The 18,676-nt window shown below is 45.7% G+C and overlaps 1 protein-coding gene across 8 annotated transcripts in view; it reads right to left on the minus strand.

The window, feature by feature from the left end:
• Window positions 1–18,676, minus strand: part of RBFOX1 (RNA binding fox-1 homolog 1) — a 442,476-nt gene that overhangs the window by 402,637 nt on the left and 21,163 nt on the right. For 2 of the 8 annotated variants that reach the window (XM_070362797.1, XM_070362799.1), the window contains exon 1: window positions 5,847–6,168. The exons of the other annotated variants lie outside the window; for them this stretch is intronic. In XM_070362797.1, coding sequence (XP_070218898.1) covers window positions 5,847–5,933 — 87 coding nt within the window. In that variant the 5' untranslated portion in view covers window positions 5,934–6,168. Of the gene's footprint in view, window positions 1–5,846; window positions 6,169–18,676 lie in introns of those variants that run through there. 8 annotated transcript variants of the gene reach the window in all.

An 18,676-nucleotide genomic window follows, 5' to 3' on the forward strand; every position in this document is an offset into this window, starting at 1 on the left:
AAAAATTCCCGTAGCAAAATATATGAATATTCACACTGAGTGGGATAAAGACAGTCTATAAATAGCGGCACATCATTTCAGGTCAAGTTTTCTTCCGAGAGGCATTTTAGTGCCAACACTCCCCCCACCCCCCAAAAAAGCTGATTTTCAGAGCTTTGGGAGATTTACAATTACAGATAATGGTGGGACAAACAGAACCCAACTTTCGGGTTATGGTAACCACCATTATCCACAGGTTTGCTCTCCCAGCTTTACCTGAGGTCAACCACAGCCTGAAGATATTAAACGGGAAATTCCAGAAGTAAACAATTCATACATTTTAAACTGTGTGTTGTTCGGGGTGGTCCAGTCACATTCTGTCCTGTCCAGGATGTGGCCCATCCCTGTGTTCAGAAGATCTCACACAGTTAGTTGCTTAGTAACTATCTCAGGTATCAGATCAACTACCAAGTTATCGCGATGCTCGGGTGCAACTGATCCTTATTTTCCTGAATACCAGCCCCAAAGGACAAGAGTTAGTGATACTGGTAGTTCTGATGGAGAAGCCGTCAAGTGCTTCCTTGAAATGAAAACATTCTCAACCTAATAAGGAAGGCAACAAAACCATATACTGAAATTGCTAAGATCTATGTTAAGAATGAATCTTCTCTGAGACACTTCAAGGAAGGAAAAAAAAAAAAAAGTGTGTGCTTTGTATAGTAAGATATCCAGAGCCACATTCACAACTTTTTATTGCAGTAAACTGTTATAATAGTTCTATTTTATTATTAATTATTAGTAGTCTCTGTGTCTAATTTATAAATTAAACTGGACCACATGTATGTACCCACTCCAGTGTTTTTGCCTGGAAAATTCCATGGACAGAGGACCTGGTAGGCTACAGTCCACAGGGCTGCAGAGAGTCAGACATGACTGAGTAAAACACACACACACACACACACACACACACAGGTATGTGTGTACAGGGAAAAACACAATCCATCTTGGGTCCAGTACTATCTAAAGCATCCACTGGGGGTCTAGGCCATATCCCTGGGAAATGGAGCATTTCCTGCCCTGCCAGTAAACAAGGACGTCACAGACATCAGTGGCTGGTGACCCTGGGGGAAGGAGAAGAATGCCTGCCATCTAGCAGCCAGCAGACTGCAGCCACTCCCTACGGTGAGCCCTGAGGAAGCTCAGGATGTGAAAACACAGGCCCATGGCCCGAAGGCTGAGATGCTTATTAAAGGAATGATTTCAGTGAGCCTGGACTCTTGCATCTTCCTATAATAGAGAAGTGCTAAATTCCTTAACTTGGGATATCTGTTTTTCTTTCAATAAGAATAATCTCTTTGATGCTCAGACTACCTGCTCTTTGTTACAAAACTTCTATATAACCAGGCTCATCCCCTCACCTCCTTGGAGCAGTTCGCTTAGGCTTACTTGAGAGGCCCAGGCTTGAAGTCCTAAAACTTAGCTCTCAACTTTTAGGTTGCTGAATATTTTTTAAGTCAACATCCCCCACAGATAAGGGGGGGACAACTGCATTGTTAGGATAAATTGAGATAAAATATATAAGTATTTAGCACCATACCTGGTACACGCGTGCATACAAGTCACTTCACTCAAGTCCGACTCTTTGTGATCCCATCGACCATAGTCAGCCAAGCTCCTCTGCCCATGGGATTCTCCAGGCAAGAATCCTGGAGTGGGTTGCCCAGCCCTCCTCCAGGGGCTCTTCCTGATCCAGGGATCAAACCCAAGTCTCTTATGTCTCCTGCACTGGCAGGCAGGTTCTTTACCACTAGCGCCACCTGGGAAGCCCTGCCTGGTACAAAGCACGTGTGAAATACTTATCACCTATCATGCTTTCCTGATGTTTTTCCTATCATATTGGATTTTATATTTATCTAAGGTTCTCTTCCACCAGGCTGTGAACCTAACAGTCAGTAGCTGTACTGGCTGCTTCTGTTTTCCAGGTGCATGTAACTTGCCTGATATGGAATATGTGGGTAGCAACTGAATAACTAAAGTAAAAAAGTGCATGGTGAGGTGGATGTGGCCATGTCTACACCATCCTCTGTCTAGGAAAATAGTCTCCAGACCTGATCTGCAATATCCGGAGGAGATGAGAATGGAACTGTCTTGGTGTGGAAAATAATCTAGCAGTGATGGTCAAGGGCTATATCTGGCAGATAAATATCTACAGTGAGGGGCTCAAGTCTGAACTTGAACCCAGAGCCGAGGGCTTATCAGACCCAAACACCACCCAGACTGATCAGTTACAAAGCTGAGGTTTAGATGATATCATCTGACGCTGTGCGGCCGGCTATTGGTCCACGGCTCAGGTAAGTTCTCCTGGTAGCTTCTTTGACTCAAGACTGACGGACAATTTACTTGTCAAATCTCCTGTTCTCAGGTCAGATAATTCATTGATCATTCAAGGTCTTGTTGGAAATTGAGACATGAATAAAGGAGTTCAATGGGAAGACATGTTCGTTCTTCTTAACCAGAGATACCAGCAGTCCGCTCTATGCCAAGGGGAATGGAACAGTGTTTATATACTGTTAATATTTGATACTTGATAGTATTTCTCTTCTTCTGCTTCTTACTATGCATGAAAACTGTCCAAACCGCTTCAGCCCAATCCTCCACGGTCACTCTGGAGTACTTTACATGGCTGGAAGGAAAAACTATTCACCTTGCTATCTATTCAACAAGTTCAGACATTAAAGATGGGTTCAGGATATTCAATATGGTAAAGCATCTAGCTTTCTTTGGGGATGGCCCATGAGGTCAGCAGTCACTATTGAATCTACTCCTGAGACAAAAGATACTATTGAGTCACGTCCTAGGAATTATTAGGAAACATGTTTGCTCACCGCCTTTGCAGGATAAGGTGATGCTCTCTTAAAAGCCTCTTATGCTGTCCGATCAATTATTGTTTGTTTTCTTGGACTGAGCAGACAAAAACAGAGCAATAGGAAAAAAAAAAGTGGCACTTGATAGGGTTACGAAAAGGAAATTCGTAGGCCACAGAATCAGAATCACTGGTTCTTCACGTTGAAAAGACTGTGAGATGAATCTCGAATTCTGATAAGACAACCCTGCCCAGTGGCCCCTACTGCTGTTTCATACCTCCAGTCACAGGGAACTTACTACTGCGGAAGGAACACACTACTTGGGATCATGGAACTGTCTCACTGATCACATTATGAGGATGTGGGTGGCACCTTAATTCCCTCTAGGAAAGCCCTGGCATCTTTTTTTAAACTTCTATTTTGTATTAGGGTAGAGCAGATTAACAATGCTGTGACAGTTTCAGGTGGACAGCATACATACACGTGTATCCATTCCCCCACAAAGCCCCTTCTTATACAGGCTGGCACATAACATTGAGCAGAGTTCCCTGTGCTATACAATAGGCCCTTATCGGTTATCCATTTTAAATACAGCAGTGTGTACATGTCCAACCCAAACTTCCTAACTCTCCCTCCCCCCGGCAACCATAAGTTCGTTCTCTAAGTCTGTGAGTTTGGGAAAGCCTGAGTTGGGAAGATCCCCAGGAGGAGGGCATGGCAACCCACTCCAGTATTCTTGCCTGGAGAATCCCCATGGACAGAGGAGCGTGGTGAGCTGCAGTCCATGGGGTTGCAGAGTTGGACATGACTGAGCGACAAATCACCCACACACACATTTGCATCTTGAAGAGTCTGGGAAGAAACCCACATGATCAACGAATTGGTCAGCAAGCTGATAGAGTCTGCGGGAATACAGGGCACCTAGTATCACCTGAAGCATCAGCTGAGAGGTGAGTGTGTGGGTGTATGTCTTACAGTTCTTTCTTTGAATTGCCTTTCCTTCACTTGCAAATGTTACCGCATGGAGTGTCTGAGTTGCTTGATGCCGCTGGATAAATAACAGGCTGTCTCAGAAAACTGGAAAGAAGGCCAGTCTATCCCCACTCAGAGCGTTTCCGTGTGATCCACGGCGGGTGCGAGAGGAAGAAGATGAAGGCTGTCACAGCATCTGGGCTAAGACCCCCTGCCGCACCACTCCCTGACTTCTGGGTAACCAGTTACCAGAGGTGTCACTTGGGAAAACAAAGCATGATCCCAGCAATGATCTGCAAGTAAAATCTCTTGTTTCTTTCCCCCAGAAACCAGATCCATTTCTCAAAGGCTCTGCACAGGAGGAAGGAATGGGAACCAGGCCTCCCCAATTTCTCAGCTCGCCCATGTGTCTTCTCATCTATCACGCGGGTAATACGTCCAGAGTGGCATTTTGTAATGACAGCAGCATTCCAGCGGATCGATAGTTATTTAATTCCCAACAAGCTCTCGAGTCCATTAAGCCTGATTACATTCACCCATTTCAGTGGGTGCTGTTATTTTTCCTACACCGGCACTTAATCTATAACAGGAACTTATGAGAACTTTCAAAAGCAATTTCAGCATCAATCAGCACAGAGTGAAGGGCACGATTTGCTTGTAATTATTTATCGGATGGGGCGGTCCAGGGTCTGACAAAACTCTAACCGCTAACCTTCACCCCGAATGTCCAACGGAAGTAAAATGTTTTCCGGTGTATCACCAAGCCTGACTTCAGATCCCAGTGGCTCACTGGCCTGCATATGCCTGGAAGGATGGAACTGTTTCCACGTTGTTGAGGACCACTCTCCAGGTAGTCCATTATTTCTCATGCATAATATAGAAGCCTCCCAAAAGAGCAAGGACCATAAATCTGGCATGATAAGATGTTTCGCAATGTTTTGGACTCCCCCCTAATGGCTCAAATTGCCAAGATTCTTATAGTTTACAAGAGGTAACAACAACATTCAGAAAAGTAGACATTGGAGGTTTGATCAGAACCCTCCTCAGAAATTTGAATTAATGAGCTAGTGTTGCAGAATTTTGAAAGATCGTGGAGGGAGGAGCACAGAACTGAAGGTAAAAAGGACGTACTAACTACATGTAGCTTTTCTTTCCTGTAGAAAGGAGATACAGAATGTATGACAAAAAGATGACTGCTCTCAAACAAACCACAAAAGAAGACATCCGGTTTTCCTCTGACACTCAGCCTCTGTCGTTAGTCAGTTCTCCACAGAGAAATTCAGACACATACCCAGAAGCCAACTTTTGCTTAAAAAGCCACACTTACAATGAAAAAAAAAAAAAAAAGGCCCCAAATATCTTATTTGATGACTCTCCCAACACAGAATGAAAAGCCTTAAAAGTGAAACCAACTTGTATTTCAATCATCTCCTTTCTTGCCATCATTCAGATGTAAACAACCGGTAAGGGATTCCTAGTATCATCTCTGAACTTCATAAATTAACCATCAATAAAGCATTCCTTTTGCCTCTCTGCCACTGGTCAATTTCAGGTTTGGGAAGGCAGGGGTACCCTTCATGAAAACAGACAAGCCCTGGGAAGCGGAACCTAAGGATTAATGTGTATTTCATGCTCCTTCTGTTTCCTGGGTGAAAGCTCTTAACCAAGTCACCTCATGACCAGTTAGTCCGTCTCAGGATCTGCTGTGGGAGACTGAGTCCCTCCGAGAGCCCAGAAGGAGAACAAATCCTTTGCCCCGTGGTCAACCTCCCGAAGCAAAGGCATGAATGTTAAACAGCAGCCCGATCAATACAAGCAAATATAGCTCAACTACACCATTTATTCAACCATGAGAGATGTCAATAGCCAGATTAGGGTGATCCATCTTTTTGATTTCCTACTGTCTTCCCTCAGACTACACGAGGGCTTTTTCCTGTATTAAAAGTGTTTGCTTTCTCAACCATAAAAATTCCAATTATTACTCTGCGCGCTCTGGAGTTAAGTTGCTGGCTGGCAGTGGCCTTGAATTACCTGGATCAGTCCTGGGAAGTAGGGGGCGGCTGGAACGATCATAGGTACGCCATAGGGATGCAAGAGGACTCCTTGAGAAGGCAACATGCTTTACGGGCAGGTGGGATCCCCTCGGAAGCTCAACGCATCAATGGACAGTTGGGGGAAAAAAAAGAAAGAAAAAAAAGATCTATAGACCCAACTTCTTCCGAACCACAGAGCTGAGAGCCAGATCGCCGCTGTCAGGAGCGCAGAGCTCATCAACACTCAGAGGGGAGAGAAAGAAAATCCAGCATCAGCAACTCTTAATGTGAAAGTTTTCTTCACAGACGAGGGAGAGACAGAGCAGCTGCAGGGTTGAAGCTACCAAAATGGAAGGTTCTATTTTGGGAACGGCTTGCCTAACATGACTAACCAAATACTCTTCATTAATTTAGTTCTCAGAGAGAGTGAGAGAGACCCAGAGACGGGGAGCAAGGTGGTCAGGCTGACAGATTTGGGCTCTTTCCGAAGGAATTGGGGCAAAAAAAAAAAGCAAAAACTGGAGTCTGTGTGGGATGGTTAGAGAGGAAAGCTGAGAAATGTCAATTGATATGATTATCAGCTGCCACTTAAAAGCTCAGTAGAGGAACGCAGACAGCTTCTGGTACTGATCACAGAGAAAGGAAGAAGATGCTATCTTGTTATCTGATGTCTGTTTCTCTCTTTCTTTCTCTCTCCCAGATTTTAGTTTTAAAGGGGCAACTTGTGCCCAAAATATAATTATAGCACCAACGAGTATGTGTAGTGTATGCTATGGCACACAGAACTATAGCTAAATTATTTACACGTTTTGTAATTTCATTCTCAAAACTCTCGCAAGTAGGTACTACTACTAGTTCCTGGTCCACACGGGAAATGAGGCTCACGCTAGTTGAATTGCACGCTCACAGCCCTCCACACATGAGAGGCAGTGCCAGGCTCCTAATTCCTAATTGGCCACCGTATCCATTACAGTACTTTGTTCTGTAATATAATTTCATATGCCTTAAAAATAAAACTTTAACATTCTTTGTCTTTGAGCTTTCAGTTGTTATATTTTAATGTGTAATCGATTAATAAGATGACTCCCTGCTCCGAGAGTTTAAAGGCATACCTAACGCACACCAAAACCACAGACGAGAAATACATTCCAGTATTTCAGATCTTTCTGATGTTCGAAAACATCCAAGTGATGGTCCAGCATGCGTTACGTGGCCACAGATACTCTCAGATGGGATTGCAGGAGGTGGAATTACACTGACTTGGGTGTCCCAACTTGGCAGCTGTGTGATGTTGAACATGTTGCTCAGTGTCTCTGAACCTTCGTTTCTTCATTTGGAAAACTGACATAGTAACAGACCCTACCTCATAGGGTTGTGTGACGAGAAAAGCGCTTGGCATCCTCTCGTGATGTGTACAAGACATGTATTTGGCATTCTTGCCCTGTGTTCCTCTACGGACGCCTGGTACAGACACGCCTTTGACTTCAGGTGGAAGGCAAAGACAGCCTTCAGACTGTCACTCTTCTAGTATGTATCCCAGGAGAGCACCTGCTAGTGGGGAGAATTTCCCAATTTTGAGAGCACAGACTGAGTCCGCTCAAGCCATGCTAAAGGCCCTGGGGATCATTGAAAATCACCTTCAAGCCCAACATCTGCTTGCCACCTCCCACCTCGAACTCGAAACCTGACACTGGATATAGATTTTTGTTGAAACTTGGAGAGCATCAGACACCGCGAAACGTATTCAACTATTGGCTTTTTCTAAATCCAAATGTCAATGCCTCCACTTTTAGATCGCCAAGGTGTTTTTACACTACACTAATTTTAGCTGCTTGATTTAGTTGCATAATTACATTTCTAGATAACGACAGTGGACAGCGTTTGGCAGAGAACGCAATGATTTAAGGCTGAATTGGGGCCATCTTGACAAGGTTTCTCTATAATTGATTCTCATGTATCCAAGTGGCCACCTTGTTACGATTCAGAAAGCTCCAGGAACAGCTGCGAGTTGACCCCCTCTTACTTAACAGCCTGATACTGTTTCTAACTTTAGCTTTTGACGCTGTCTTTCAACACTGCTCTTCTGAGAAGTTACCAGTGAGAACAGTAGCTTTACCATGAGACCGCTTCCTGGGGGCAGGGAGAGCTCTTCCTGACTTTGGAAAGCCCTGGGGTCAGATCGTGTTATGTCTCTGGTGGAAAGATCACTGGACCAGGAGGCAGGAATTCAGGAAGGCCAGAAATGTATACATTTAGACTTTGTTTCCCGAATCTCCTATGTAAGTGACAATACTCACTTCCTCTTCACCAAGAGGGCAAAATTGTGGAAGTGTTTTGGAAACTTGTTCAGTTGTGTCTGAGTTCTTTGCGACCCCGTGGACTGCGGCACAGCTGGGCTTCCCTGTCCTTCACCATCTCCTGGAGTTTGCTCAAACTCATGTCCATTGAGTTGGTATGCTCAATGAAATACGGCATGGAATGGAATGGAAACTGTAGACTTACGTAAATATAAGAGACTTCTATATATTACTATGTGTGTTGTTGTTTTTTTTTAAGAACTTGATGATATATTTCAGAAATATAGGTAGATCTTGAAGACATCGTGGTTGAATTCCAGACCCCCACGATTAAGAGAACATCGCAATAAAGCCAGTTGCACGTGTTTCTGCTTTCGCAGTGCATATAAAAGATATGGTTACACTATACTATAGTCTAATAAGTGTGTGATAGCCTTATGTCTAAAAGAAGTATATGCCTTAATTAAAAAAATACTTTCTTGTTAAAACAGGCTAACCACCATCTGAATCCTCAGCGAGCTGTAATCGTAACCTTGAAGATCAGTTATCACAGACACAGACGAATAGAAAAATAATGAAAAAGTCTGAAACAGTGAGAGAGTTACCACAATATGACAGAGATGTGAGGTGAGCCAATGCTGTTGGAAGAATGGTGTCCGCCGACTTGCTTGACTCAGGGTTGTCATAAACGTTCAGTCTGTTAAACAACAACAAACACGGTATCTGCAAAGCACATTAAATTGAGGCGCGCCTATACAACCAGAACTATAGATATACACCGTTTCCTTTGCAAAAGGTGCTTTCTCTTTTCTTTGTAAGAACTCCAAGCCACAAAAGCTTTTCTGCTCCTGAGCATTTAGCATGCCTTTCCCTCTCTCTGAAAATAAAGGCCTGTTGTCTGGTGACCCTTTTTCACTTTGGCTTCGAGGTCAGAGCCCAAAAAGAGGTTCAACTCCGTCCATTCCTTTGATCCATACTACGGGCGGATCTGTGTTTTCATCTTCCTGTTCTCGCCACCTCCAGTCCTGTTATTCACATCTCTGATTCTGATTTTATATTTAGATATGACTGTCATCTATGATTGTAGTAGTTATATTTGTGAAGCGGTGTGAATTGAATGTTTCCTTTTTAAAACCCATCCACCAAACGTTAGGAAATAATACAACACGGAAATAAATAATGATCACTAACCAGAACCTCTTGTTTTCTAACATGCGTTCTGTTTTCCCAAACGCGAAGCATCCAATATGACTGGACCACAGTTCTTTCCTCTTGGGTCCATTTCTTCCACTAAAAGGTGGGCTTCCCTGGTGGCTCAGATGGTAAAGAATCCGCCTGCAATGCAGGAGACCTGGGTTCGATCCCTGGGTTGGGAAGATCTTTCGAAGGGAATGTCTACTCATGCCAGTATTCTTGCCAGGAAAAGTTCCATGGACAGAGAAGCAGGTACTACATTCTGCGTATCTTCACTTCCCATTGGCTGACAGTAAATAGGTAGCTACAGTGTCTAGTCTTGGTGTCTTAAGCTCATAGTATCTTGCAAGAATTCAAATAGAGAGAGAGAAAAAAAGAAAAAAAAATAAGGCAAAGGACAAGAGATATAGTCCTGGCAGTGGGTAGGAAACTTGGGTCGGAATGAATGGTAGACTGAATTCAAACCAAGAGCCCTGTACCATTAGCGCACTACCATTAGCACACTTACCATGGCGGTCGCAAGCAGGGAAGGGCAAACTTTTTTTCTGAAAATGGGCAGGTGACAAATATTTTAGATGTCGTGAACCTTCAACTCTCTGTTACAACTACTCAAAACTGAGCCATTTTCATATGAACATGATTACAGTACGTAAGTGGATTCTGAAATTTGAATTTCCTGTCATTTTCACCTGTCACAAAATATTCTTTTTAGTTTTTCTCAACCATTTAAAATTATATAAACCAATCGGAGCTTAAGGGTCATACAAAAACAGTCAAAGCCAGGTTTGGCTCACAGGCCATGGTTTTTCCCATCTTTATCCAAATCCCTTCTTTTTTTATTTTATTTTTTTAAGTTAGAGTATAATATTCTTTGGAAGTACTCATGCTGAAGCTCCAATACTTTGGCCACCCGATGCGAAGAGCAGACTCACTGGAAAAGACCCTGATGCTGGGAAAGATCAAAGGCAAAAGGAGAAGGGGACGACAGAGGATAAGATGGCTAGATAGCATCGCTGACTCAATGGACATGAGTTTGAGCAAACTCTGGGAGATGGTGAAGGACAGGGAAGACTGGTGTGCTGCAGTCCATGGGGTCACACAGTCAAGTCAGATATGACTTAGCGACTGAACAACAAAAATAATTGCTTTGCAATCTTGTGTTCATTTCTGCGGTGCAACAAGACACTCGTGTCATGGTTACCTCTCTTATCCAAGTGCTGCTTCTTTTTTTTTTTTTTTAATAGTTTTTCTATTTAAAACATTTTTTATTTATTTTATTTAGTTGACTGCACTGCGTCTTAGCTGTGATCCATGGCCTCTAGTTCCCTGACCAGGGAATGAACCTGGGCCCCCTGCATGGGGGGGGCAAGGAGTCTTAGCCACTGGACTGTGAGGGAACCTCCAAATGGTTTTTCTTATGCTGTCACATAGTATAACTCTTTCCCTGGATCCTGAGAGCCAACATGAGGGTGACCAGCCAGCACCAACCCTTCCGAGAAGCAGCTACCCCGAGTTTCAACACTCATATAAGAGACGGAAAAAGGACAGGAAGCACAAGGATCGGCTGGAGGACGGGATCAGGGAGCACTCAGTGAAGACTGGCTTACGGTTGCTATTGGCCAACAGAGCCGACTGCTGCCTCGTGGACCAAATCCAGTTTATAGGTGATGATGATGATGAACGTGCTAACAGGGATGATGACAACAACAGTGATGATGCTTTGACGTCACGGCACGAAAAGGAGCGGGCGTTTTTAAACAGAAGTACGGTCTATAAAATGTAGATCTGCAAGATCTCTTGAGAGCCTGGAAGATCTAGAACCTTTGGCACAGACTTCCTTGGCTCAACAATCCCTGAAGTCTGGGAGGGAGCCACCTCCCCCCCACAAACACACACACCCCCTGATCAGGAGCCCTCTAGACCATCCCCATCAGCCTTTACCTGCTTCCTGAAAAATGACCATCAGAACAGGACAAAACAGAATGCACAGGGAATGGCGTGTTTCTCTGACAATAATCATACTCTTTATTTTGCGGGTATTGACAGTCGTTATCTCCTGAGGAAGATCTATGCAGATTAATGACCCACGCCTCCCCATTCCCAGGTGGCGCTAGTGGTAAAGAACCCGCCTGACAATGCAGGAGACTTAAAAGACTCTGTCCGATCCCTGGGTGGGGAAGATCCCCTGGAGGAGGGCATGGCAACCCACTCCAGTGTTCTTGCCTGGAGAATCCCATGGACAGAGGAGCCCGGTGGGCTATACAGCCCATGTGGCCACAAAGGGGTGGACACAACTGAAGCCGCTTAGCACACACCCCATTTCCAGGCCAAGCTGGGTGACAGAGAATCTTGTACCGTTTTTCAAGGTCGTTCGCCATATCCCTCAGCTTTCCTTTCCCAGCTGCATCCTCTAATACACACTGTCCTTCCTTGTACCAATCACTTCTCTGCAAACCACACTGAGCTGCCTTTGCCAAACACCTTCATGAATCCACCACTCCTTACAAATTTGCCTGCTATGCAGAACTATCCTCTTTCCCTCCCTTCTTTCCTTCCTTTCTCCCTCCCTGTCTCCCTTCCTTCTTCGTAATTTAACATTACTGGCCTTAGTCAAAGGCACATTTTCTGCAAAACCTTTCGCATCACCCCAGGCAGAACTAACTATACCATCACCCGTGTCCTAAAATCATGTTATATTGTATAATAATGATTCTTTTATATGTGATGATTCCTTCAAGTAGGTAGACTGGCTCACATAAGGAAGTGTGTTATTCATTCCTGTTCGTGCCATGCTAAGTCCTTTCAGCATGTCCGATTCTTTGTGACTCCATGGCCTATAGCCCACCAGGCTCCTCTGCCCATGAGACTCTCCAGGAAAGAATACTGGAGTGGGTTGCCATGCCCTCCTCCAGGGGGTCTTTCTGACCCAGGGATCAAACCCACATCTCTCACGTCTCTTAGGCCTCCTGCATTGGTGGGTGGTTTTTTTATTTTTATTTTTTTTTTACTATTAGGGCTGCCTGGGAAGTGTCCCCATGCTTATTTACCCAATGACTAAAAGGCTGAGTAGACACATGAAGCTCCTAAAATGCTTCCAGAGAGAATGACTGACTGAACAGTGGTTTTGGACCTAATACAAGTGAAGCTGTATTTACATATTGCATTCGCCCGGGGGTCTCCACATCATTGAGAGCTTCAGCTTTCCAAGGTCATCTCAACTCACCTGGAAGGGTCTGGGCACCATGAGAAAGCATGAGCTCCATACCTGTAGAGGCCAAGCTGGGATCCTGGCTCTGTCATCCTTTTCAACATTTGATCTGGGACGAGAAGACACTTAGCCCTGAGCCCCAGTCTCCTCGGGGTGAAGGGACAACATCTGGCCTGTTGCACAGGTACGCTGCTGCTGTGAAATGATATGCTGCATACAGGTGCTCCTGGCACTCGGAAAGTGTTCAAAAAGGGCTAGTTCATTCGATGTTTTCTTCTTCAGCAATGTCTTTCATGTGCCCAAGTCAAGGATTTCCTAGTCCTCCCAGTCTTCCAGTCAAGTCTGCCTCCTCAATGCCCTACCTGTACCCCACAATGATGTCTCTGTAGGAGCCTTCAGGCTCTCTGATTCCTCCCAGGACCAATGAACGCTCCCTTCTTCAACAAGCAAACACACGTCCGATGCCCCAGGCAGCTTTCCCACCCTCTCCAGAACTTACAACCCTACCGCTCTAAACCCCTGGAAGACCAGCAGTGGTTTTCTCCCACATGGTAAAGAGCTGACTGGTGACTGTTTCAGGGTACGCTTCTATTTCATGCCCTCCACCTCCTGCTCCATCATTTTGTTTTCCCATCTTTCTCACAGGACTGGGCACAGAGTAGATGTTCAGGAGGCACTTGAGAATTATCTGCGGTAGCCCCACGATGCTCTGGAGGTTCAGAGAGGTTAAGTGACCTGTCCAATGTTAGACAGCAAAACAGGTGCTTTCTTAATTCTCAAGGGCCAGTTTTCCCTTCTGCTGCTGCAGCTGCTAAGTTGCTTCAGTTGTGTCTGACTCTGTGCGACCCCATAGACGGCAGCCCACCAGGCTTCCCCGTCCCTGGGATTCTCCAGGCAAGAACACTGGAGTGGGTTGCCATTTCCTTCTCCAGTGCATGAAAGTGAAAAGTGAAAGTGAAGTCGCTCAGTCGTGTCTGACTCTTAGTGATCCCATGGACTGCAGCCTACCAGGCTCCTCCGTCCATGGGATTTTCCAGGCAAGAGTACTGGAGTGGGGTGCCATTGCCTTCTCCGTTTTCCCTTCTACACGCCCCTAATCTCTGCAAAAGCATGATAAACAACCACTCTAGAGCAACAACTTGAACCAAAATGGATAAACGCCACTCAAGATCACCTAGAGAAGGGAATGGCAACCCACTCCAGGATTCTGGCCTGGAAAAGCCCATGGACAGGCAGGCTACAGTCCATGGGGTCAGAAAGAGTAGGACACAACCGAGCAACTGAGCACACACATGCACAGGCATGCATTCTAACCCCATCCCACGCAGGTAAGATCAAAGCATGGAAGGGCTTTGTCTCAAAGGGAAATGGACCTCAAAGAAAAAGTTACTGAAATGCTACATAATGCTTACAGTCCTGAGGCAGAGGGTTGACACGTGAGCTCCCAGAAGAGGGGAGGCTGGAAGCATCATGTCAACGACCAGGGAGGCAAGACCTTCCATAGGAGAAGCTTCCACCAACTGCCTGTTCTCTAGGTTATAGTCACTTCCTTTGTAACCTCAGCCAAGGATCAGTCCAGCCAGGAGAGTCACATCCTGGAAAGAGAAGACACATCCCCAGCCCACTGGGATCAGTTAACACGTGTGAATCAGGTGATGCATGGAGAGCTCTTACACAAATACTTACAAAGCTCTTACATAAGTACTAAGTAAGCATCAGTTCTCACTGCGGCATTGCTATATTCTCTCATTGCCTGACACTTCCACCTGATGCTCGCTGTGTGTTCTTGTGCCAAAATCTTAACATCTCTGTGCCTCAGATTTATTATCTGTAAAACATGAACTTGGACAAACTCCAGAAGATGGTGCGGGACAGGGAAGCCTGGCCTGCTGCAAACCATGGGGTCACAAAGAGCCAGACACGACTTAGTGACTGAACAACAACAACAAAACAAGAATACGATGAGCAACCACACCTCACGGGGTGTCGAGAGACTCAAAAAAGAGTCACATACAGACACGGTTAGCTGAGGCCCTGGCTCAGAGCTGATAGTGGGTGCACAGTTGTCATAGGAATGAGGCATTAGCAGCATCTAGTTGCAAAGATCAAACCAGTACAACACCCAGGTTCGATCCCTGGGTCGGGAAGATTCCCCTGGAGAAGGGAAATGCAACCCACTCCAGTCTTCTTGCCTGGAGAATCCCATGGACAGAGAGGAGTCTGGCGGGTTATAGTCCATGGGGTCGCACAGAGTCAGACACGACTGAGCGACTAACACAAACCAGGAGTATCAAAACCCTCCCTCCCTTCAAATGCGAACTGGTCAGATAGTTTTTACAGATGCCAGCAGGGAGGTGCATTTCTGTTGGAAGAACTTACCTTCTTCTTCCAGGCTCTAAACCAAAAAATTAAGACAGAGTCTAATGAATATGTGGGCATTGCTACTGTCCATGGAATACCAGTTTGGAAAACAAAATACGAAAATTTCAAATTCACCTGGGGATTTATGGGGATGAGGAAGTGCCTCTGAAACAAGAATAACGCAAAAAATCCAGGACACTGGGTCACCCCCACCCAGTAACATCACACACCCCCTCAATAAAATTGGTTATGAACACACACAAAGAAAATTCCAGTAGGTCTTATGAGTGAGGAAGCTGCTGATCAGCATTAGAAACCCCAGCCCCCAGTGGTGGAGGCAGCGCCTCCTCTCGGATCATTAAGCACTTCTTGACCTGATTCTCCTCTGAAAGCCAGACTGACCGGCTGAATGAGCAAATCTAAGAATATCAACCTCGCACACCATCTCTGCTGAGATCAACAATGCTTCAGGAACCAACCCCTGACCTGTCTGGGGATGAATGACAACTGGGTTTGAGAACGTATTGACCTTGTTCTCCGCAAACAAATACTCCCTGGGGTCTCTCGGGGATAGGGGAATGAATAATCAGCCGCTCGGCTAGATTGTGCTTCCTGCCTTCCCAGCATCTTCGGTTGTGTGTGTTTGTGTGTGTGTGTGTGCGCGCACACATGCATGCACTGCAGGGCCCTGCGGGAGCCAGGTACAGAGTCCACTCCAAATAGCCTGAGGCCCCAGGACTCAGAACTGGTCTTTCTGTCCTGACCCCATGCATGCTTTGTCCTCCCTGGGAACAGGCTGAACAACCTGAACTCCAGGCATCCTTTTCCCCCGAGAGACTACATCTGCACTGGCCTCTACCAAAGTGAACTCAGCATCAAAGATGCCTCGTGAGATGCTTCATTTGTAAAAAGAACCCTGAGGCTAGAAAAGTAGGAGAGATTCAGCTTGTTCTCTCTCCCACTGGGGGTTCATGGTGCATAGCCTAGTACAGCACCCGAGAAGTCCTGTAAAGGAAGAAAAATAGAGACCTGTTTGACCATGTTTGATGCAGACATTCCCAAACTTGTTTGATGACTGACTGGCCATCCATCCATCCACCCACCTATCCATCCATCCATCCACACCCACTCATCCATCCATCCATCTATCCATCCAATCAGGTATCCATCCATCCATCCATCCATCTATCCACCCACCTATCCATCCATCCATCCATACCCACTCATCCATCCATTCATCCATCCATCCATCCATCCATGCATCTATCCATCTATCCATCCAATCATCTATCCATCCATCCATCCATCTTGCTATCTATATGAATATCTGGTTATTGAGAGTAAATAATTATGTCAGTCCCTGGGCAAAGTTCTTTACTGTTTCTCCCAATTCTCCTCCTCCTATTTCTTCACTTTCATCAGAATCTTTGTGACCATCACCACCACCACCATCATCATCATTATCACAGTTGCTGTGAATTCAGTGCTTATTTTGTGCCAGGCCCTGTCCTGTACTAATTTCAACAGATGTGTTATCTCAGGTGATCCCCTCTAAATCCCTATGAAGGAGATTCTGTTACATTTATTGCATCAGAGACAAGAACACAGAGCCACTGAGAGGGGAAGTAAATTGGCCAAGAAAACAGAGCTACTAAATGCAGACCTGTACAACAGGCCAGAAGTCCTAGTGCGTAAAACCTAAGAGAAACCCTTTTGTGCCTGCAACAGTCATGGACACATTCTAAGAAATGCTGGCCTGGACTAAATTCAAGCCGAGTAGACCCCTCATCTCCTTTGCCCTCAATCTCTCACTCATTCTCAAGTACCCTAATTGCCATTAAAGCAAAGCCAGACAAAACCATAGCCCGGAAAGACAGATCGACAAGACTTGAAGGCTTGGAGAAGGGCTGGCCTCCGGCCCCTCCCACTCCACCCCACTGAGTCATCAGGAAGCAAAAAAATACCTCTTGAGGAAGAGGAGGTCTAAGGCAGTAGAAATGGGCTGATACATGGGAACACCAGCCAAGAGTAACCACGGGAAGAAAAGAAAAACAAGATGACAGAGTGATCCAAGAGAAAAAGCCCTAAAGAGATGACCCCGTGTCACCATCTCAACCTCCAGCGCTCCTTATCTCCTCGGGCCATCTTGTCCTTGGCTCTTTCTTCTATAAATGCCTCTTCTCGAGGTGAAGAGATGGTTCTTCACTTATTTTTGATGCATGGACCACTCTGAGAATTTTGTCCTCATCCCAGAAAACTGCACATAACTCACAAAATGTTCCGTATCATGGCAGGGAGCTGGTGGGTCCTCTGACATCCATCTGTGGACCCCTGTGGGGCCTCTGAACATCCATCAGATTTTGATGTATGCGGCCAATATGTGCTGTGCCTTTCAGAAGGAAAAGCATGGAGAGTCAGAATCCCTTTAGTCAGGCTCCCAGTGACAGATCAGGTGATCTTGCCTGGAAGCACGTTGCCCAGCCCTGTGGATGTACTGAAAGAACTCTCATCACAGTTCAGCAGGAGTGAGAGTTTCAAGAAGGCCAAGAAAATCGAACAATGTGGAGAGATGCTAAGACACTGCATATTGTACAATCAAGGAGTATGTGTGCTCAGGCGTGTCTGACTCTTTGCGACCCCATGGACTGTAGCCCACCAGGCTCCCCTGTCCATGGGATCTTCCAGGCAAGAATACTGGAGGGGGTTGCCATTTCCTTCTCCAGAGATCTTCCCAACTCAGGGACTGAACCCATGTCTCCTGCGTCTCCTGCTTGGTAGGTGGATTCTTTACCCCTGGGTCATTCGGGAAGCCCCAAATCTAGGCAGACACTAAGAAATTCGAACATACACCCTTAGCCCTTTTGTCTGACAATGAACAATCGTCTTAAGACAAGGTCTGCCTTCTCCAAGCAGAAGCTTTCACTTCCCATTTCAGGCCAAGAAACAGACGCTATCAAACCAAAGAGTAGGGGACTTCCTGATGGTTCAGTGGTTGAGAATCTGCCTTCTAACGAAGCGGACACTGGTTTAATCCCAGGTCGGGGAACTAAGGTGTCACATGCCGAAGGGCAACTGAGCCCGCACACCACAACTACTGAGTCCTCACTTTAGGCAACACACAACAACAAAAGATCCAGCGTGCTGCAACTAAGACTCAGAGCAGAAATTAAAACAAACAAACACCAAAGAGTGTGTATTAGGCACAGAATGTCACCCACCAAACCCATCGCCAAGCGCTGGGGGAGAATGGAGACAAGACATGCACATTTGTGTTTTCAGAGACTACGCAGTCTGGTTCTTGCAGCCAAGAGAGAGGAGGGACCCAAGACCAAGCCATGCAGCTGAGCATCTGAAAGTCGGAGCCAAGGTGCTGACCACTGCAGATGGTTTCTCCGCGATGTCACGGCCTGGCAGCTGGTGGCAAGAGAGAGCCTCTGACAGGTGGGCTTCTCAGCTTCCCGGATTAGCAGTGCCCTTCTGGGGCACACTGGGGACATCAAAAGAGGAACCACCCGGAGTGACCTCATTTCCTTTCTGACTCGACATTACCATCTATTTTTAAATATTTTGGGAACAAACCATATATATCATTTACTATTTGCCAGGCACCTTCTAACCCCTTTATGTACTCACTTGTGTAACCTCTCTTTTTTTGGATGGTAAAGAATCTGCCTGCAATGCAGGATACATGGATTCGATCTCTGGGTCGGGAAGATCTCCTGGAGAAAGAAATGGCAACCCACTCCAACATTCTTTTCTGGCAAATCC

Source organism: Bos mutus, chromosome 25 (assembly GCF_027580195.1).
Source record: "Bos mutus isolate GX-2022 chromosome 25, NWIPB_WYAK_1.1, whole genome shotgun sequence".
In the NCBI taxonomy this organism is placed as follows: Eukaryota; Metazoa; Chordata; class Mammalia; order Artiodactyla; family Bovidae; genus Bos; species Bos mutus.